Source organism: Xenopus tropicalis, chromosome 2 (genome assembly GCF_000004195.4).
Source record: "Xenopus tropicalis strain Nigerian chromosome 2, UCB_Xtro_10.0, whole genome shotgun sequence".
Taxonomy (NCBI): Eukaryota; Metazoa; Chordata; class Amphibia; order Anura; family Pipidae; genus Xenopus; species Xenopus tropicalis.
Window position 1 is genome coordinate 132,813,295 of NC_030678.2, and position 14,672 is coordinate 132,827,966.

Genomic DNA, 14,672 nt, shown 5'->3' on the forward strand with positions numbered 1-14,672 from the left:
TAATGAGCCTTATGCTTCAAGGAAGTACAGCTGCATCAAGTGCGCACCGTTCGTAGATGGTGATGTGATATTAGAATAGGTACAGTACATAGAGTAGTATGATGTAGAGGGTGATATTGTGAGACAATTTGTAATTGATCTTCATTTTCTATTATTTGTAGTTTTTGAATTATTTAGCTTTTTGTTCAGCAGTTCTCCATTTTGGAATTTGAGCAGCTATCTGATTGCTTTTGTCCAAATTACCCCAGCAACCAGGCAGTGGTGTGAACAGGATACCAAAATATGAATAGGAGAACACCTGAATTATTTTTTTTATTAAAAAAAACAAAATAATAACATTGTAGCTTCATAGAGAAATAGTTTATGGACTGCTGGGGGTCAGTGAGCTTGGAAGAGTCAGAAGAAGAAAAATTATACAAAAACTATACAAAAATAAGTGATGAAGACAAGCTGAAAAGTTCCTGAGAATTGGCCTTTTTGTTGTATACTATAAGTTAACGTGAATGTGAAGGTACCCCTTTAAGGATATTCACTTTTTGGTTTAGAAGCTGCACTTCCCAGTAAAGGTTGCAGCTGAAAGTAAAAGTGCAGTATCAGGTATGAAGAGATGCTTTCTGTGCCCATTTCTCACAGGCTGGTGACAAAACATGTTTATTGCTGTGTAAGGCTTAATCGCCAGTTAGAGCAGGGGAAATCTGACAGTGACAGCATGAGTGAATTGGTTGCAGCTGGAAACTAATGCTCGGTTGCGTAGTGTACAGGTGATTAAATATGTAACTGCAAGAAAATAAAATGAAAGCAATTTATGAAACGTATTCTTCAAACGCCCATTACAGTTAAGAGGAATGTGTACTGTTTTATTGGTTGTTTTCTTTTTAGAATGCATAGTTGCCATTTTTTGATCCCAGAAAAAGTTATTGAAGGGCTGGGCAGGCCTGTCTGACAGATTTCTTTGCTAGAAGAATAGAATAAAGTCATTACGAATGAGATACTGAATTTTTAGCTGGAGCTGCAGTGATATAAGCTGCCCATCTTCCTGATGTTTAACTATAAATAGAGGTTAAGGCAATGTTTGCATGGGTGATGGTGATGGTCTTGAAATTGTTCTCCTCTTTATAAAGATCTGCATGATGGTCTTTTTAAAAATCATGAATTAATTTCAATATGTCATTTTCTAAACTAATGTTTCTCTTTTTAATTATTTTTATGTAATAAAGTGATGGTGCAGAAGACAGAGATGAAAATCGTGAAGCAGCTGCAGGAGGTAACCTCAACTCTATGCTGTAGTTCCAGGCTGAACTGTAGTGTGCATTTAAGCAGTGTTGCTAAGTATGCACATACATATTGTTCCACTTCTCTTGCAGTTTCTGTCATGTGTTTAGCTTTGTTTCATAGCTGCCTTAGTCTTGGCCATTCAGCAACTCAGTTGTTGCAAGTTTCTGCAGCCCTTTAGTAGTAGTAGGTATACTGCCTTTTTGTTAGTATATTCAAATCTGCAAATCGCTGCAAGTCTGAGAAATTGTTCTCCTGTTAAATATCTTGCTATATAAAAAGGCAACACAATAAATCGATAAGGGGGTCCCTTAGATATTTCTGGAAATCCTGGCTGCTCCTAAAGGCAGTTTGTTAGTATATAGTGCTCCCATTTATGCTAACGTGAGAAGCAGATTTTCAGTTATCAAATAACACAGGGAAGTGTTTTGGAGCAATCAAAGTAATAATAAAAATAAATTGGCACCAAATGTCTTTTTGAAAAATGATTACAAATTACTATAATTGTTAGTTGCTCATTCCATCTAAAATGGCTAATATATACCTTAACTTCTGTGAACATAGGTGAACCATAAGTCATATTTCATGGAGCTGCAAAAAAACCCCAAAAACCGCCCAAATAACGGGAGCAAATATATATGCTAATTTAATATATGCACTAAATGTATATTAATCTACCACTGGCTGCTGAACTTACTGCTGTTTTTTCTGCCCAACAAAATGAAACAGTAGGAATAGTTCTGACATAGTTCTATGACATCTAGGAGACTTTATAGCAAGAACATGGAGACTGCCAAAGTCTCTTAACACAACTAAGGAAAATCAGTTGCGATGCACAGTAGGAAGTGGCCACAGCACAGGGCAGACAGCAAGGCTCCAAACTTAAACTGGGCTGGTCATTGAGGTTCACTTATTATGCAAAATGTATAAAACTCTTTAGTCTGCTACCCTGACTAATAAACAATAAAATAACCTAAATAATAAGCTAAAATTTGCTCCCAGTAGCTCCCCATCTTCTATTCTGCTGATTCCCTGCCCATTCTCTGTGCTGCTGTCAGTTACTGAGCTTAGGGACCGACTCACAATATATTGTATATAAGGGATATAAATGTCAATTTAACACAGATGATTACTACATGGCAGCATACTATGAGTATTGCAGACACTTCTAACAGTAGTGTTCAGTATGGTCACCCCCTGTGACTGGATTATTATTACTATAGAGATGCTGAACCTTTAGGCTGGTTTAATAAGTTCATTATATAAAATATGGCCTGTCTAGCCATATTCATTTTTAGGGTTTAGTTCTCTTTTAAAAAGGGGTTTATGTCCGGTTTTGACCCAGCCCCGGTTTTTGGAAGGGCTGCCCAGGTCAAAACCTCCTGCGTGGGCTTCCCTAATTAGGAAAACCGAGCAACCCCAGTAACATTGACACAGCGATTGGCCAATCACCGATCACTGTGTCATAGCCCCGCCCCTGCAAAGTCATGACCCCACCTCCCCCCTGCCCCACAATGTCACGACCCCACCTCCTCTCCACCCCCCACAACATCACCCCTGCCTGGCTTTCTTAGCGAGGTGGTTTATTGTCCTACATCTTTACAATGCAGTATTTGGTTTGTTAAATAAACTAACAAGAAAGCATATTGCCATTTATAGACAATTCAGCTGTAGTTTTTTGTTTTGGGGGGGGAAATACTAACTGTTTAACTCCTGTTTGTTTTTCAGCACCAGGACATCTCTGCAAGACTTTACTGATTAGAAATGTTGATATGGGGCCTTATGTAATTGAGTCACAGCTAAAGGCAACATTACAATGGATTGCTGCTTCAGAGGCTGGCGTCTCTGAGCTCTACTTTGTGGAAGCTGACAAAAAAGAGCTTTTGGCTGTAAGTGCTTGATGTTGTGTTTGTGTGTTTGTTTGTGTGTGTGCTAATGTTTTTTTTTAATGGAGCACAGACCCACACTCAGCAGGAACTATCAAAGTGATTTATTCCAAACAAAAATATTCAACACTTCCATCACAAACTGTGATTGAAACATTGGAACTGAGGAAGATGACAGTTTTGATCAAAATCTGGACATTTTTGTAATAAATTATATAATGGTTCCTACACCCAGGCAAGCTGGTACTTTTGTATTTGGAACGCACTTTCTGGTTGCTAAATATAACTTCAACTTCCTTTATAAGGTACATATTATTAGAACCCCTAATTTATTTGGAATATATAATTGCACCTATTTCTTGCTATTTGCATGACTGTTTCTGCTTCGTGACAATTGTGAATGCTGGATATATTGAATTGGTAGCAGCCGTGGGCCATAGCATGTATAGACAAGGCAAATTGTGATTGCATTTTCTACTGACCTTGAGGGAAATGTTTTAGCTTCTTATATTTCCCCACATCTGGAAATATGTGGATTAAAATAGTTTACACAAACATCAGGACATTTAATTGTCCAATTTACTTTGACATTTTAGAATATGCAGTTTAGTATAAAAACTTAACTCCTAGCTTCAAGAAAAATATTTTTGTAGAAGGTGGAGTGTAAACCATAACAACCACTCAAGATACCACAATAGGAAAAAAATCTGCCTTATTAATAAAGCTAAACTGTGGTTGCTACGCATGGCATTAGGGTGCGGTAACAAACCTTATTATTCCCTCATTCAGAGTTTCCTGTTGCCACTCTGACTTTTTGTTTAACCACAAACCACGAGATTGTAGGGGTTCCACTCTCAAAATATAATATTTATGTTGTCCTGTACTGAACTAAAATGAAGGCAATGAAGTGCATGGATGAGGCAATGTTTTAGCTTATTCCTCAAGTTAAAGACTATCTGATCTGGCATGTTCATGTCTGTCATTACTGTACATATGCTGGTTTCTCTTTTCAGGTTTCCAGAAGACTGGCAGAAAAAGCCTGGACTGTTGGTGATCTTTTGCAAGCTGTTGTTCATTATTGTGAAATTGCTGAAAAGCTACCCAGTTTTCATAAACCTTTGTTTGGGTGGCTTTTGGATCATTCATAAAAAGGCACTTTATATAATTTTATAACCAGAAGTCATAAGAAATGTGAAGTTACAAATCTGCTAATGGCTCTATAACTTGCAGTATTTAAATAAGCAATGAATATACTGTAGCTTGCATTGTGGAATATTGTGTCAGTATATTTATTTTGAATACATATCTGTGTGGTGAGTACCAAGATAATGCAAGTAAATGTGTGTTCTTGGTATTAACCAAAAATATAAATTAGCACTTTTATCCGCTATGTGAGTTTTCTATGAAGCATATCACTATCGAGAAATAGATGACTTTGTAGGTAAGTTTACATACATTCAGCAACATTTTTGCAATGTCTCCCACATTCATTTGTTCCAACAGGTTGCAATATTCCTTTCATGCATATGTTTTATGACTATGCTTCATGTTATTCGATTTGCATATCTAACTGTAGTTTTAATTTGGGGAAAAAGTGTTGTTGTTTGTGAAAGTGTCCCTACATGTTACAAGAAATAACAATGAATCATAGTTATTGCAAATGATTTCTAAACCCTTGTTTGTCCTACTTACTGTACTTTGCACCAAACATGTCTGTAAAATATCGATATTGTATGAAATTAGTGACCTATATTTGCTATATATTTTGATTGTACGTTTACAAAAATGTACATATTAATAAAAATTACTGTAAATATGAAACCTAAATTGGCAGTTTTTTTTCTTTTTCACTCCCCTCACCCTTAGGAATGTGTAATCTGGGCTACCAGCCTACAGCAGGAAGCTATGTAGAACAAGCTAAAATGGCAGCTGCAATCTTAAACAAACAGAGAAAGCTTCTAGGGGTCTTTACTCAGGTATGGTAATGCTTTCTGCAGAATAAATATAGTGTTCTAGGTGGCACTAATGTTGGCGGTAAAATGCAAAAATGACTTTCCTGCTCTAACTAACCAGATAATTTTTCCTCAATAGGTTCATAGTATTTCTCATTATATACTACAAGAAAACTTGGGGAGGTTTTGACAAGTCACTGCTGACTACTCTTAAATGGACATGCCACCGGCTGGGTCCTTGTAAGGTAGTTATAACACAAAAGTTCATTGGTACTAAAATGAAGGAAAAGGTTCCTTTATAAAAGCAGTAAAAGGTGGTGGGAGCAAACAGAAAATAATTATACATCAACCGCTTGGGATCTGCTTATTGGTTAAGTATTCCCTTATAACTGTTGTACTTTCTGGGTTTAAAATGTTTTGGCATGCAACAATAAAAGACCTTTGCAGTAAATATCTATAAACACTGATAAAATGCTTTTCAATGAACTTTACAGCCCTAGGAGTGGCCCTCACTGAATGTGACAGTAGGATAACTCTAACGAATGAATATTCCAGCTATGCAATGCTGACTGCCAGAATAGATCCTCATCCAATTAATACATTCACCCCACAGAATGGTAAAACTCCTATCAGCATCCTTGGATGGAATGTTTTTGATTTTAATAAGCCTCAGAAGTCTGACATAAACTGTAAATGTCGAACTGTAAATTTACAAACTCAGTTTATATATACTTTAAATTGGTAGGAGAATGCATCTCTTCTTCTTTTATCACTCCTAGGGGTGCATTTATTAACATTGGAGTGAAACTTCACCAGTGATATTGCCCATAGTAACCAATCAATAAAGCAATTTGGCTTTAACAGTCACCTACAAGTTAACGAAAAGCAAAGATCTGATTGGTTACTGTGGGCAATGTCACCAATGATGTTTGTCTCAAATGTTAATAAATATGCTACCTCAACCTCTTCCTATAGCCTGCACCGCCGCATTTATTTTTTCGCCGTTTCGCCTGTCACCCAGCGGCCATTTTGCCGGGTGACGTCATCGAGAGCTCGGTATATATTCCAAATGCGCATGCGCGCATAGCCCCTCCTGCCTGACCTGCCTAGATTTTTTTTTGTTGAACAAACTTTATTAAAAACAACTGATCGGTTGCCCTGCAGAACATGCAGGCTTATTAAAATGGATTGGAAGTGCGCATGTGCACCACGCCAGGCAGACATGGAGATTCTGAAGGGAGGGGGGAGAGGGAGTTATTGAGCTCTGCAGTGAGAGAAACATCAAGGGATCGCTGCAGCTTCACTGTTTGCTTTTGAGACTCCGGAGTGGCAGGTATTTAAAGAGTGCTGTGAGGCTTTTCACTGCTAACATTTTTGGTTGGGGGGTTGACATGTCCCTTAATGTAGAAGGTTATGTAAGCTTCATCTCCTCAAATATTCCCAGCTTACATTCCTACCTCCAGACTTCTTCAGATATTAACTAATATTAACTGCAACATCCTTATAATAAGAGGAGACCTCAGAAATGTCATCTAGCTAGAGCGTGTTCTAGTCAGAATTAGAAAACAGCACCTACCAATCAACTACCTCCAACCAACTGTTGGAGGTTGTTATCCGCTTCAGGGACAGTATACACAGTTTTTTGCACATTCAAGGCACATATGTCAAAACTGATTATATTTAGCTTTGGGAACACCTTTATCCCCACAGTAGGCATTACTTAAATATATAGCCAAATATACAAAGACAAATACATCTTTGAAAAGAAAGTTGGCTAAAGATCTGTCTGTCAACTTCTATGTGATTTATAGATGCATATTTATCAATGGGTGAAATTAAAAAACTGAACATTTGATTAATATGCTTCTAAAAATACCAAAGGAATGCATAGACCATGGGTGGGTTTTTATGTATAAAGCTGTAAACTCTCATTTTGATAAATATGCCCCTTAGTATCTGTTTACTCACACTTGGGATATGCCACTGACACCAAGGCAGCCATACTAGTGCTTTATTATATGTATGTAATCACAAATAAGCCTTACAAATGGAAAAGTTGAGCACATAATGACTCCACAAACTATCATTAAAGGAGAAGGAAAGTTACAGTCACTGGGGGGGGGAGGGGGGTGCCAAATGTTAACCCCCCCCCCCCCCCCCAGTGATTGTTATCATTATAACTGGTGTAGCCCAACAGTACATGCATACTAGACCATTCAGTCTTTGGGCAGTGAGAATATGTTGTGGCAATTAATATTTGTGTTATTTAATAGAATATTGATACTGATATTAAACTGATATAGAACGGAGGAGGAAAGGGTAAAGAAAAGAATGGAAGAATGCATGTTATGAAAATAGTCTGGACTAGATGGGATTGTTTCTTAAGTTGGAATTTTATACCATAGACTATATACTTTCTGGGCCATATACATATACATATAAAGCTGACTGCTGAAATAAGTTACGGTAAATGTGTGTTTATAAAACATTAACAATAATATGTTTTTTTTGTTTGTTTCTATACAAAAATCTGAACCGTTTTCTTAAAGAAGTTTAATTGATTTTGGCCCAGAAATATCATGCTTTCTGAGTGACTCATTTTTATTATTTCTGACAGGAAAAAGGTTATGATTCATCCCACACACTTATGTGCGGAACTGTATTGTTCACTTTCAGTGTATGACTGTGAGCCCTTCATTTGCATTGTAATAATGTGCTAGGGAGACCTTTCAGACATTGCTTATGGTTGGCCACAAAATGGAAACAGCACAGGATGCACACCGAAAGTCCTTTGTTATCGTTATTGTCTGCAGCTCTTTTTTCCTGCTATAATCACAACAGATGCTGACTAGCAAGATTTCATATGTTGAGTCACTTTTAATTTTCATAAAGGGTAAGAAACAGAATAATTACATTCGAAAATTTGCAAACCTGTTATGCCAATACCAAGAGCTGACAATTGCACCTCATTTTGACAGTTTAATATGGTTTCCTCTCCTGTTGCAACCAGATGCAATGAAAAGCAGTTATAGGGCTGTAATGTAGAAGTTTAATAGGCATCATTTGTAAAAACCCGTTTCTTGATAATCATTAACAGTAACTTTAGGCCTCCAGGAAAACCAAAAAAATACCATGATGTTGTGGGGAAAAAGTGGGCAATTTGTGCATTGGATCCTGCCTAGGATGCCCTACTGGGCAGCAATATGGTCTGCCTAAAGAAGTGGGTTTAAGACATCTTTATGGCTTAAGTTTGCTGGAGGACTCTTCTACCACTTAAAAATATTTTAAATATATGAGAACATTGTCTTGGTATTCTGCTTTAACTCTAAGAAGATATAGGACATTAGATCACCTTTAGAATGGAGTTATTATAATAGCAGTGGAATATTCACCACAAATCTCTCCAAAAGAGAAAAACAAAAATATACACACTAATGAGAGCTTATGGCTCACTCTTCTTTTAGTAAAAAGTTATTTTTACAGAAATAACAAACTGGAATTTTGAAGGTGCAGCCACTAGAGAACCATGACTGCTGAAAAGTATTTTAACTGCATCACTACAACAATAATAAGTAGTTCAGGTCACTTGCTCAGCTCATTTTATGTGTCTTGCTTTTAAAAGCAAACCCTTTTCATTTTGTTTACTATGGATGTGTACTGACAATTTGCTGAATGTAGGCAGCATTTCCAGGGGAACAGATGAATAAATAAGTGCAAAAGAGGGGCCATAGTGTAAAACTGTTCCTGTGATTCAACCAATTAAAATCATTGCACTTGCCAGTTTCATTGGACACTCAGCTTTAAGGCACTGACACTCAAGGAAATTAGTTGCACGCGATAATTCCTCTACCGCAGGCCGCTCAGTTATATTTTGTGAGGTGATTTTTCTTTTTTTGTAACGTCATTGTGCAATATAATAATAATTCTGTTTTACATAGACTGTGCGCTATGCGTAACCTACTGTGCTTGCTGTGCTGTGCAACACATTGGTAGCTGTGAAAGTTGAGAAATCTACTTTATAGATTGGCTTGTACTGATGTTTGTAACAAGTCCTCTGATTAGTCACGGGAGTTCTGTGGTTAGGTTCCCCAGTTACAAATATTGAAAGACTTAATAAAACACAGGAATTCTACTGCAACTTGTGGGATATTTTTATTTAATATGTCTCATTCACTGTTTTCCATTAGTTTAGCAGTGGGTTGACTATTTTGCAACACACGCTTCCTATTTAGGTTTTCCTGTTAGTCAGTAGAATGCTGCTTGTATGGAACATAAGATAAATAATATATGTTCCTGGGTTGATTCCAGTTTGTTCTCTGTGTCAGAGTCTCTGTAGAGACTCTGAGCTTCTATAGACCATCCCTGCATATAAGGGAGGAGTTCTTTCCATGGAATTGATTTTAGAGCCCCAGTGCCCTATTAAATAATTTCTGTTAATACTGTTCGGGTTGCTACCTCTTTTGAGTTAAAGGACCTGAATGCCGATAAAAGCCAAGTTATCCTGCATTTGCTATTTTCCATCATGCTTAAAGAAAAACAAACAAACTTAGACTAATTTCCTTTTGATGAAATACATTATATCATAACCTTGCATTATTCATTTTACATTCATCTGTTTAAACATGTATTTAGAAATATACTGAATATACTGCACACTTTTAATTAAACATAAAAATAGATATATTCAACTAGAAATGAGTAATAAAATCCATACATTTTATACCATTTAGGCTTCCCACTAATTCAGTCAACATAAGGTAGAAGTTTGGAAACCACCTTCATTGCAGTTACTGAGCATTGAAGCTTTTTTGAAATTGGTTTGAGTTAGACAAGATAATAGGATTATAGGAGATCATTTACAAATATCTGGATGTAAAACACAAGAACAAGCAGCACTCTTCCCCTGGTCTGGCTGCATACTGTAGCTCACACTGGATTAAAAAATCAGGCTTGAAGCACAGAGTGCAGCATGATGGTGCCTACATGCCTCCCCCTCTTATCAATACAATGGTGCCAAATAGAACACAGCAATTCAGGAGGTGAGCTAGGCAGTAATGGTACCAGGATTTTTGCACTTTGCAAACTGCCTTCCCATAGGTAAATGACCCCTATAGTCATTTTGCTAAGTAGCTTGTTTACATATTACACTTCTGTGGTATATATGAATTCTTGTGGTATATATGAATTCTTTGCATAAGAACAACCTAGTATGCAATGTTGGATTGGCCTGTCTGGGTGCTTGGGATTTTTCCCAAAGTGCCCTGGCCTTAGTATAAACAAAACAAGTCACAGAAAAGTTGTGAGTTTTGAGTTTTAGCACAAAAAAACAAGAATCATGAAAAAAAAATACAAATACAGGTATGGATCCCTTATCTGGAAACCCGTTATCAAGAAAGCTCTGAATTACGGAAAGGCCATCTCTCATAGACTCCATTTTAATCAAATAATTCAGAATTTTAAAACTGATTTCCTTTTTCTTTGTAATAATAAAACAGTACCTTGTAATTGATCCCAACTAAGATATAATTAATCCTTATTGGATGTAGAACAATCCTATTGGGTTTAATGTTTTATTGTTTTTTTAGTAGACTTAAGGTATGGAGATCCAAATTACGGAAAGACCCCTTATCTGGAATACCCTTGGTTCCGAGCATTCTTGAAAACGGGTCCTGTACCTGTATTAGCAAATGCCCCCCCTTAGTTTGAGAGTCTTTTGTGACAGTGACTGTACATTGCTTTCGCTGAAGAAGATCGAAAATGTCTTCATGTTAATGACACTACATCCATAAAACAGTATTGTATAATTAATAAGTAAATGGATTTGATGGATAAGAAGAACTACTGACCCATGCTCACTGGAAGGATTCTCTAATCCTAGGCCAATAAGCAAGTTACTGCAGATAGCAGAAGCAGTGAAAGTTGTGTATGTGGTGAGACATTACTTCTCACTGACTCATCCTACTGCAGTGAATATCCTCCCACACAATATTTTCAGAAGAGCTCAATAGGAATACATACTTTACCCATTCTCATGTTCTTATGACATGCTATTATGCATTTTGGTAGAGAAAGTGACAAGTCAATATCAAATTTTGCTAAGCTCATTGTTTTAGTAAAACCTTTCTTGTGGCATAATGTTTACCAGCTTTACTTTGCGTGCAATAAACGTTTACCGTAAAAAAGTCAATATAATAAACAAGTTTAAAAAAGGTGTCTATATTGAAAAATGAAAACTAGGCAATTTCAGTTGTAACGTGTCAAGGTGGTCACAGGAGAACTTGTTTTGTTTAAAAGGTTTTGAAAAACATGCCTCTTTCCATTTCCCTGAAGGCCTAACACAGGGGTCCTCAACCATTTCTACCTGTGAGTAACATTTAAAAAGTTTAAAAAATAATTAAAAATATAAAAAAAACTTGGGGAGCAACACAAGCATGAAAAAGTTCCTAGGAAGTGACCAATAAGGGCTGTGATTGGTTATTTAGTAGCCCAGCGTGGACTGGCAAAGTGCAGAAGGCTCTGTTTGGCCTTACACGTGGTCTTAATGCCGCCAAATCAGAAATTCAAAAATATACAGCACCAAAGGGGTTGGTGAACAACAAGGCACTGCTTGGGGATCACTGGCCTAAGAAAATGCACAAAGATGGTTAGATGAGGTGACATATTTTGGTAAATCACTCCAATTTTTGTTACGGGAGTTTGATGCAACAGATCATTGTTCTCAGTTCAGGAAAGGCAGGGTTGCCAATATCTGCCCCAATCAAGAGAATATCCTGAAAGGGTAAGAGCACTCACTGTGGATAAAGGGACCTTATACTATTATTGTTCTTTGTGATATTGGATGTCAGTTGGAAGAAGAATTCTGCACCTAACCAAGAAGAAGAAATACAATTTGGCTTTTGCTCCATGCAAATAGGATTGTAAGTCTACAAGATTGGTTTCTCACTTTTATAAGGTGTGATTTCAGGCAAATGTATCTTTTATTTGTGGCTAAATTACATTAGCAAGTTTTAGAGATTTGGAGCAGTCTTGGATCTTGCATAAAAATGCAAACATTTAAAAGTGGAAACAAATGATGAGTTCTTCAATCTTTACATTGTGTTTTATAAATACAGGTATCGGACCCCTTATCCGGAAACCCATTATCCAGAAAGTTCCGAATTACGGAAAGACCATCTCCCATAGACTCCATTGTAATCAAATAATTCACATTTTTAAAAATGATTTCATTTTTCTCTCTAATAATAAAACAGTACCTTGTACTTGATCCCAACTAAGATATAATTAATCCTTACTGGAGCCTAAACAATCCTGTTGGGTTTAATTACTGTTTAAATAACTTTATTAGCAGACTTAAGGTAGGAGATCCGAATTACGGAAATACCCCTTATCCGGATAACCCCAGGTCTGGAGCATTCTGGATAATGGGTCCCATACCTGTATATATAAATATTTATTACTTACAGCATTTGTGAGCTGCATGACTCATACAATATGTTTGCCTAACACTAAGGGGACAAGGACTTTGCTAAATCCCATGGTGTGTCAGATTCCCTCATCCCACAATGAAACCAAATTGCCTGGCATGCATTCAGTGTTTTTACCTTAGTTATAATGTTTTGACAAACTGGGAATAATTTATAACAGATGTTTAGAGTGCTTGTAACATATTTTCCAAGTTAATATATTTTTAATAGCTGCATTACTGGAAGTGCTTTTTACATTTTGCATCTTGCACCATTTGCTTCAATTTGTTCATAACGCCGTGATGCACAGCTCTGCGCGCTCACAGCCCAAAGAGTTGCATCTTGTTGTGTATGCGGGAGTTCAGCAACAATGCATGCAGCAAGGGCAGGAAGCAGATGGCAAAAGAGCATCACCAACATGTCCTTAGCACATAATTTAGAACACACAACATGGCGAGTGCCAGGGGACAAAACTGGCCAAAGTACTTGCCACCAACTGGTGCTGTCTTGATATTACAAGGCTCCGTCAGATTCAGTGTCTCCCCCCCGTTGTTATTGGTGCTGCTGGCGAATGTTGATTTCTAACAAAGTGAACCCTCATAGCCTTTTATAGCAGAAATGAAGCTCCACTTCTGTGCAGTTTAGTCAAGGTTGTGTCAGACATTGCAGAATTTCCAATTCTCTTGCTAAAATCACAATGCTATGTGCGTGCATGCTAATGGATCAGCTGACTAACACCCAGATACACAGCAGGGACAAATCAAACTAAGGCACAGACTTCTCAATTCCTGTGACAGTGAAAAAGAAAAGAAATACCATCATAAAAAAAAACACATGCATGATCTCAATTGAATTGCAGTGGCAAAAAAAACTGCAAATCACATTTTCCCATTCATTTTCAAGGGAAAAAAACAGCTTGCTTGAATGCATAAGGTACCCTTTCTATTGAACTCTATGGACTCTTGGCAGTTTCAGGTGGAGTACTTATGTATGCAGCACCGTACAGTTAGTTTTTTCCTGTAATTTTGTGTAAATTGCACCAAAAATGCAATTTTGATTGCTACTCCTCCTTCCTTTGGGATTAATATCAGTCTGTTAGGTAGAGACCTGCTCGACACAATAATTAAAGCTCAAATACCACTTATGATCGATAAAAAATATGATACATTCATTTCAGTCCATAAAAACAGCGAAAAAAAACCCCTTACAATTCCCAACGCATTTCATGCCTACCCAGCACTCAATCATAGGCTCCTAGTGGTTTTACCCCCCTTTGGTCACAAGGGGGAGCTTTGCCCATTTTTACTTTTTAGTTCTAGGCATCTCTAATATTATTGTATTTTGTTATATAATTAGAGATCTGCTTGGACCTGTTACCTGACCCGCAACTGCCTTACATGCAAGCTGACCCGTGACCCGCTGGCCAACATTAAACAGAAGGTGCTGTTGCTTCAAACCGTGACATCATCAGAAGTGGGTGGGGTAGAAAAAAATGTTTAAAACGAATGTTTATAGGAGTAAAATACCCACAACCCACAGACCCAGACCCACTGGTACCTGTCCTGCTGCAGTACTCTACTGGGAGGAAACTACCCCCAAAAGTGATATGGTCAGTCTGTTCGCTACAGTATTTCTGCATTATTAACACCATAAAGTTCGATCTGGCATTTTTTTTTAACAAGAAACCAAGTCACTGCATATTTTTTAATAAAAATTTAAATTACACCTAAAAGCATATTTTGACTTTTAGTGAATTTGGGCTGTATAGACAAAAAACTAGACACATGTAGCAACTGGGTTCTGTTTTAATAGTGAATAAGCTAGGTGGCAGTAGCTTCATAAGAGTTTTTCACATCAGAATACTGAAGGCACAGCTAATTATTACTATTATATATACTCTGAAAAACACTAAGCTTATTTTTCTGCAGTATTAAGACTAATGTAGTAATTGTGCAACCCTTCTTAAATATTTTTACTCTATATATCAGGAAAGTCCAACATGATGTTAAACTGCAACTCTGTTATTTCCACTGTGTGGGTTTTTTTGCGTACATAAAGTAGCCCACTCTGTTGGCCATTGCACACTTAGGGTGACATAA

At 37.1% G+C, this 14,672-nt stretch overlaps 1 protein-coding gene across 2 annotated transcripts in view; it reads left to right on the forward strand.

Moving 5' to 3' along the window:
• akap11 (A-kinase anchoring protein 11) overlaps positions 1-4,985 on the forward strand; it is a 32,720-nt gene extending 27,735 nt beyond the window's left edge. The window contains exons 10-12 of one of the 2 annotated variants that reach the window (XM_012956458.3): positions 1,218-1,264; positions 3,001-3,161; positions 4,172-4,985. In XM_012956458.3, coding sequence (XP_012811912.2) covers positions 1,218-1,264; positions 3,001-3,161; positions 4,172-4,306 — 343 coding nt within the window. In that variant the 3' untranslated portion in view covers positions 4,307-4,985. 2 annotated transcript variants of the gene reach the window in all.
• The last annotated feature ends 9,687 nt before the right edge of the window (positions 4,986-14,672 follow it).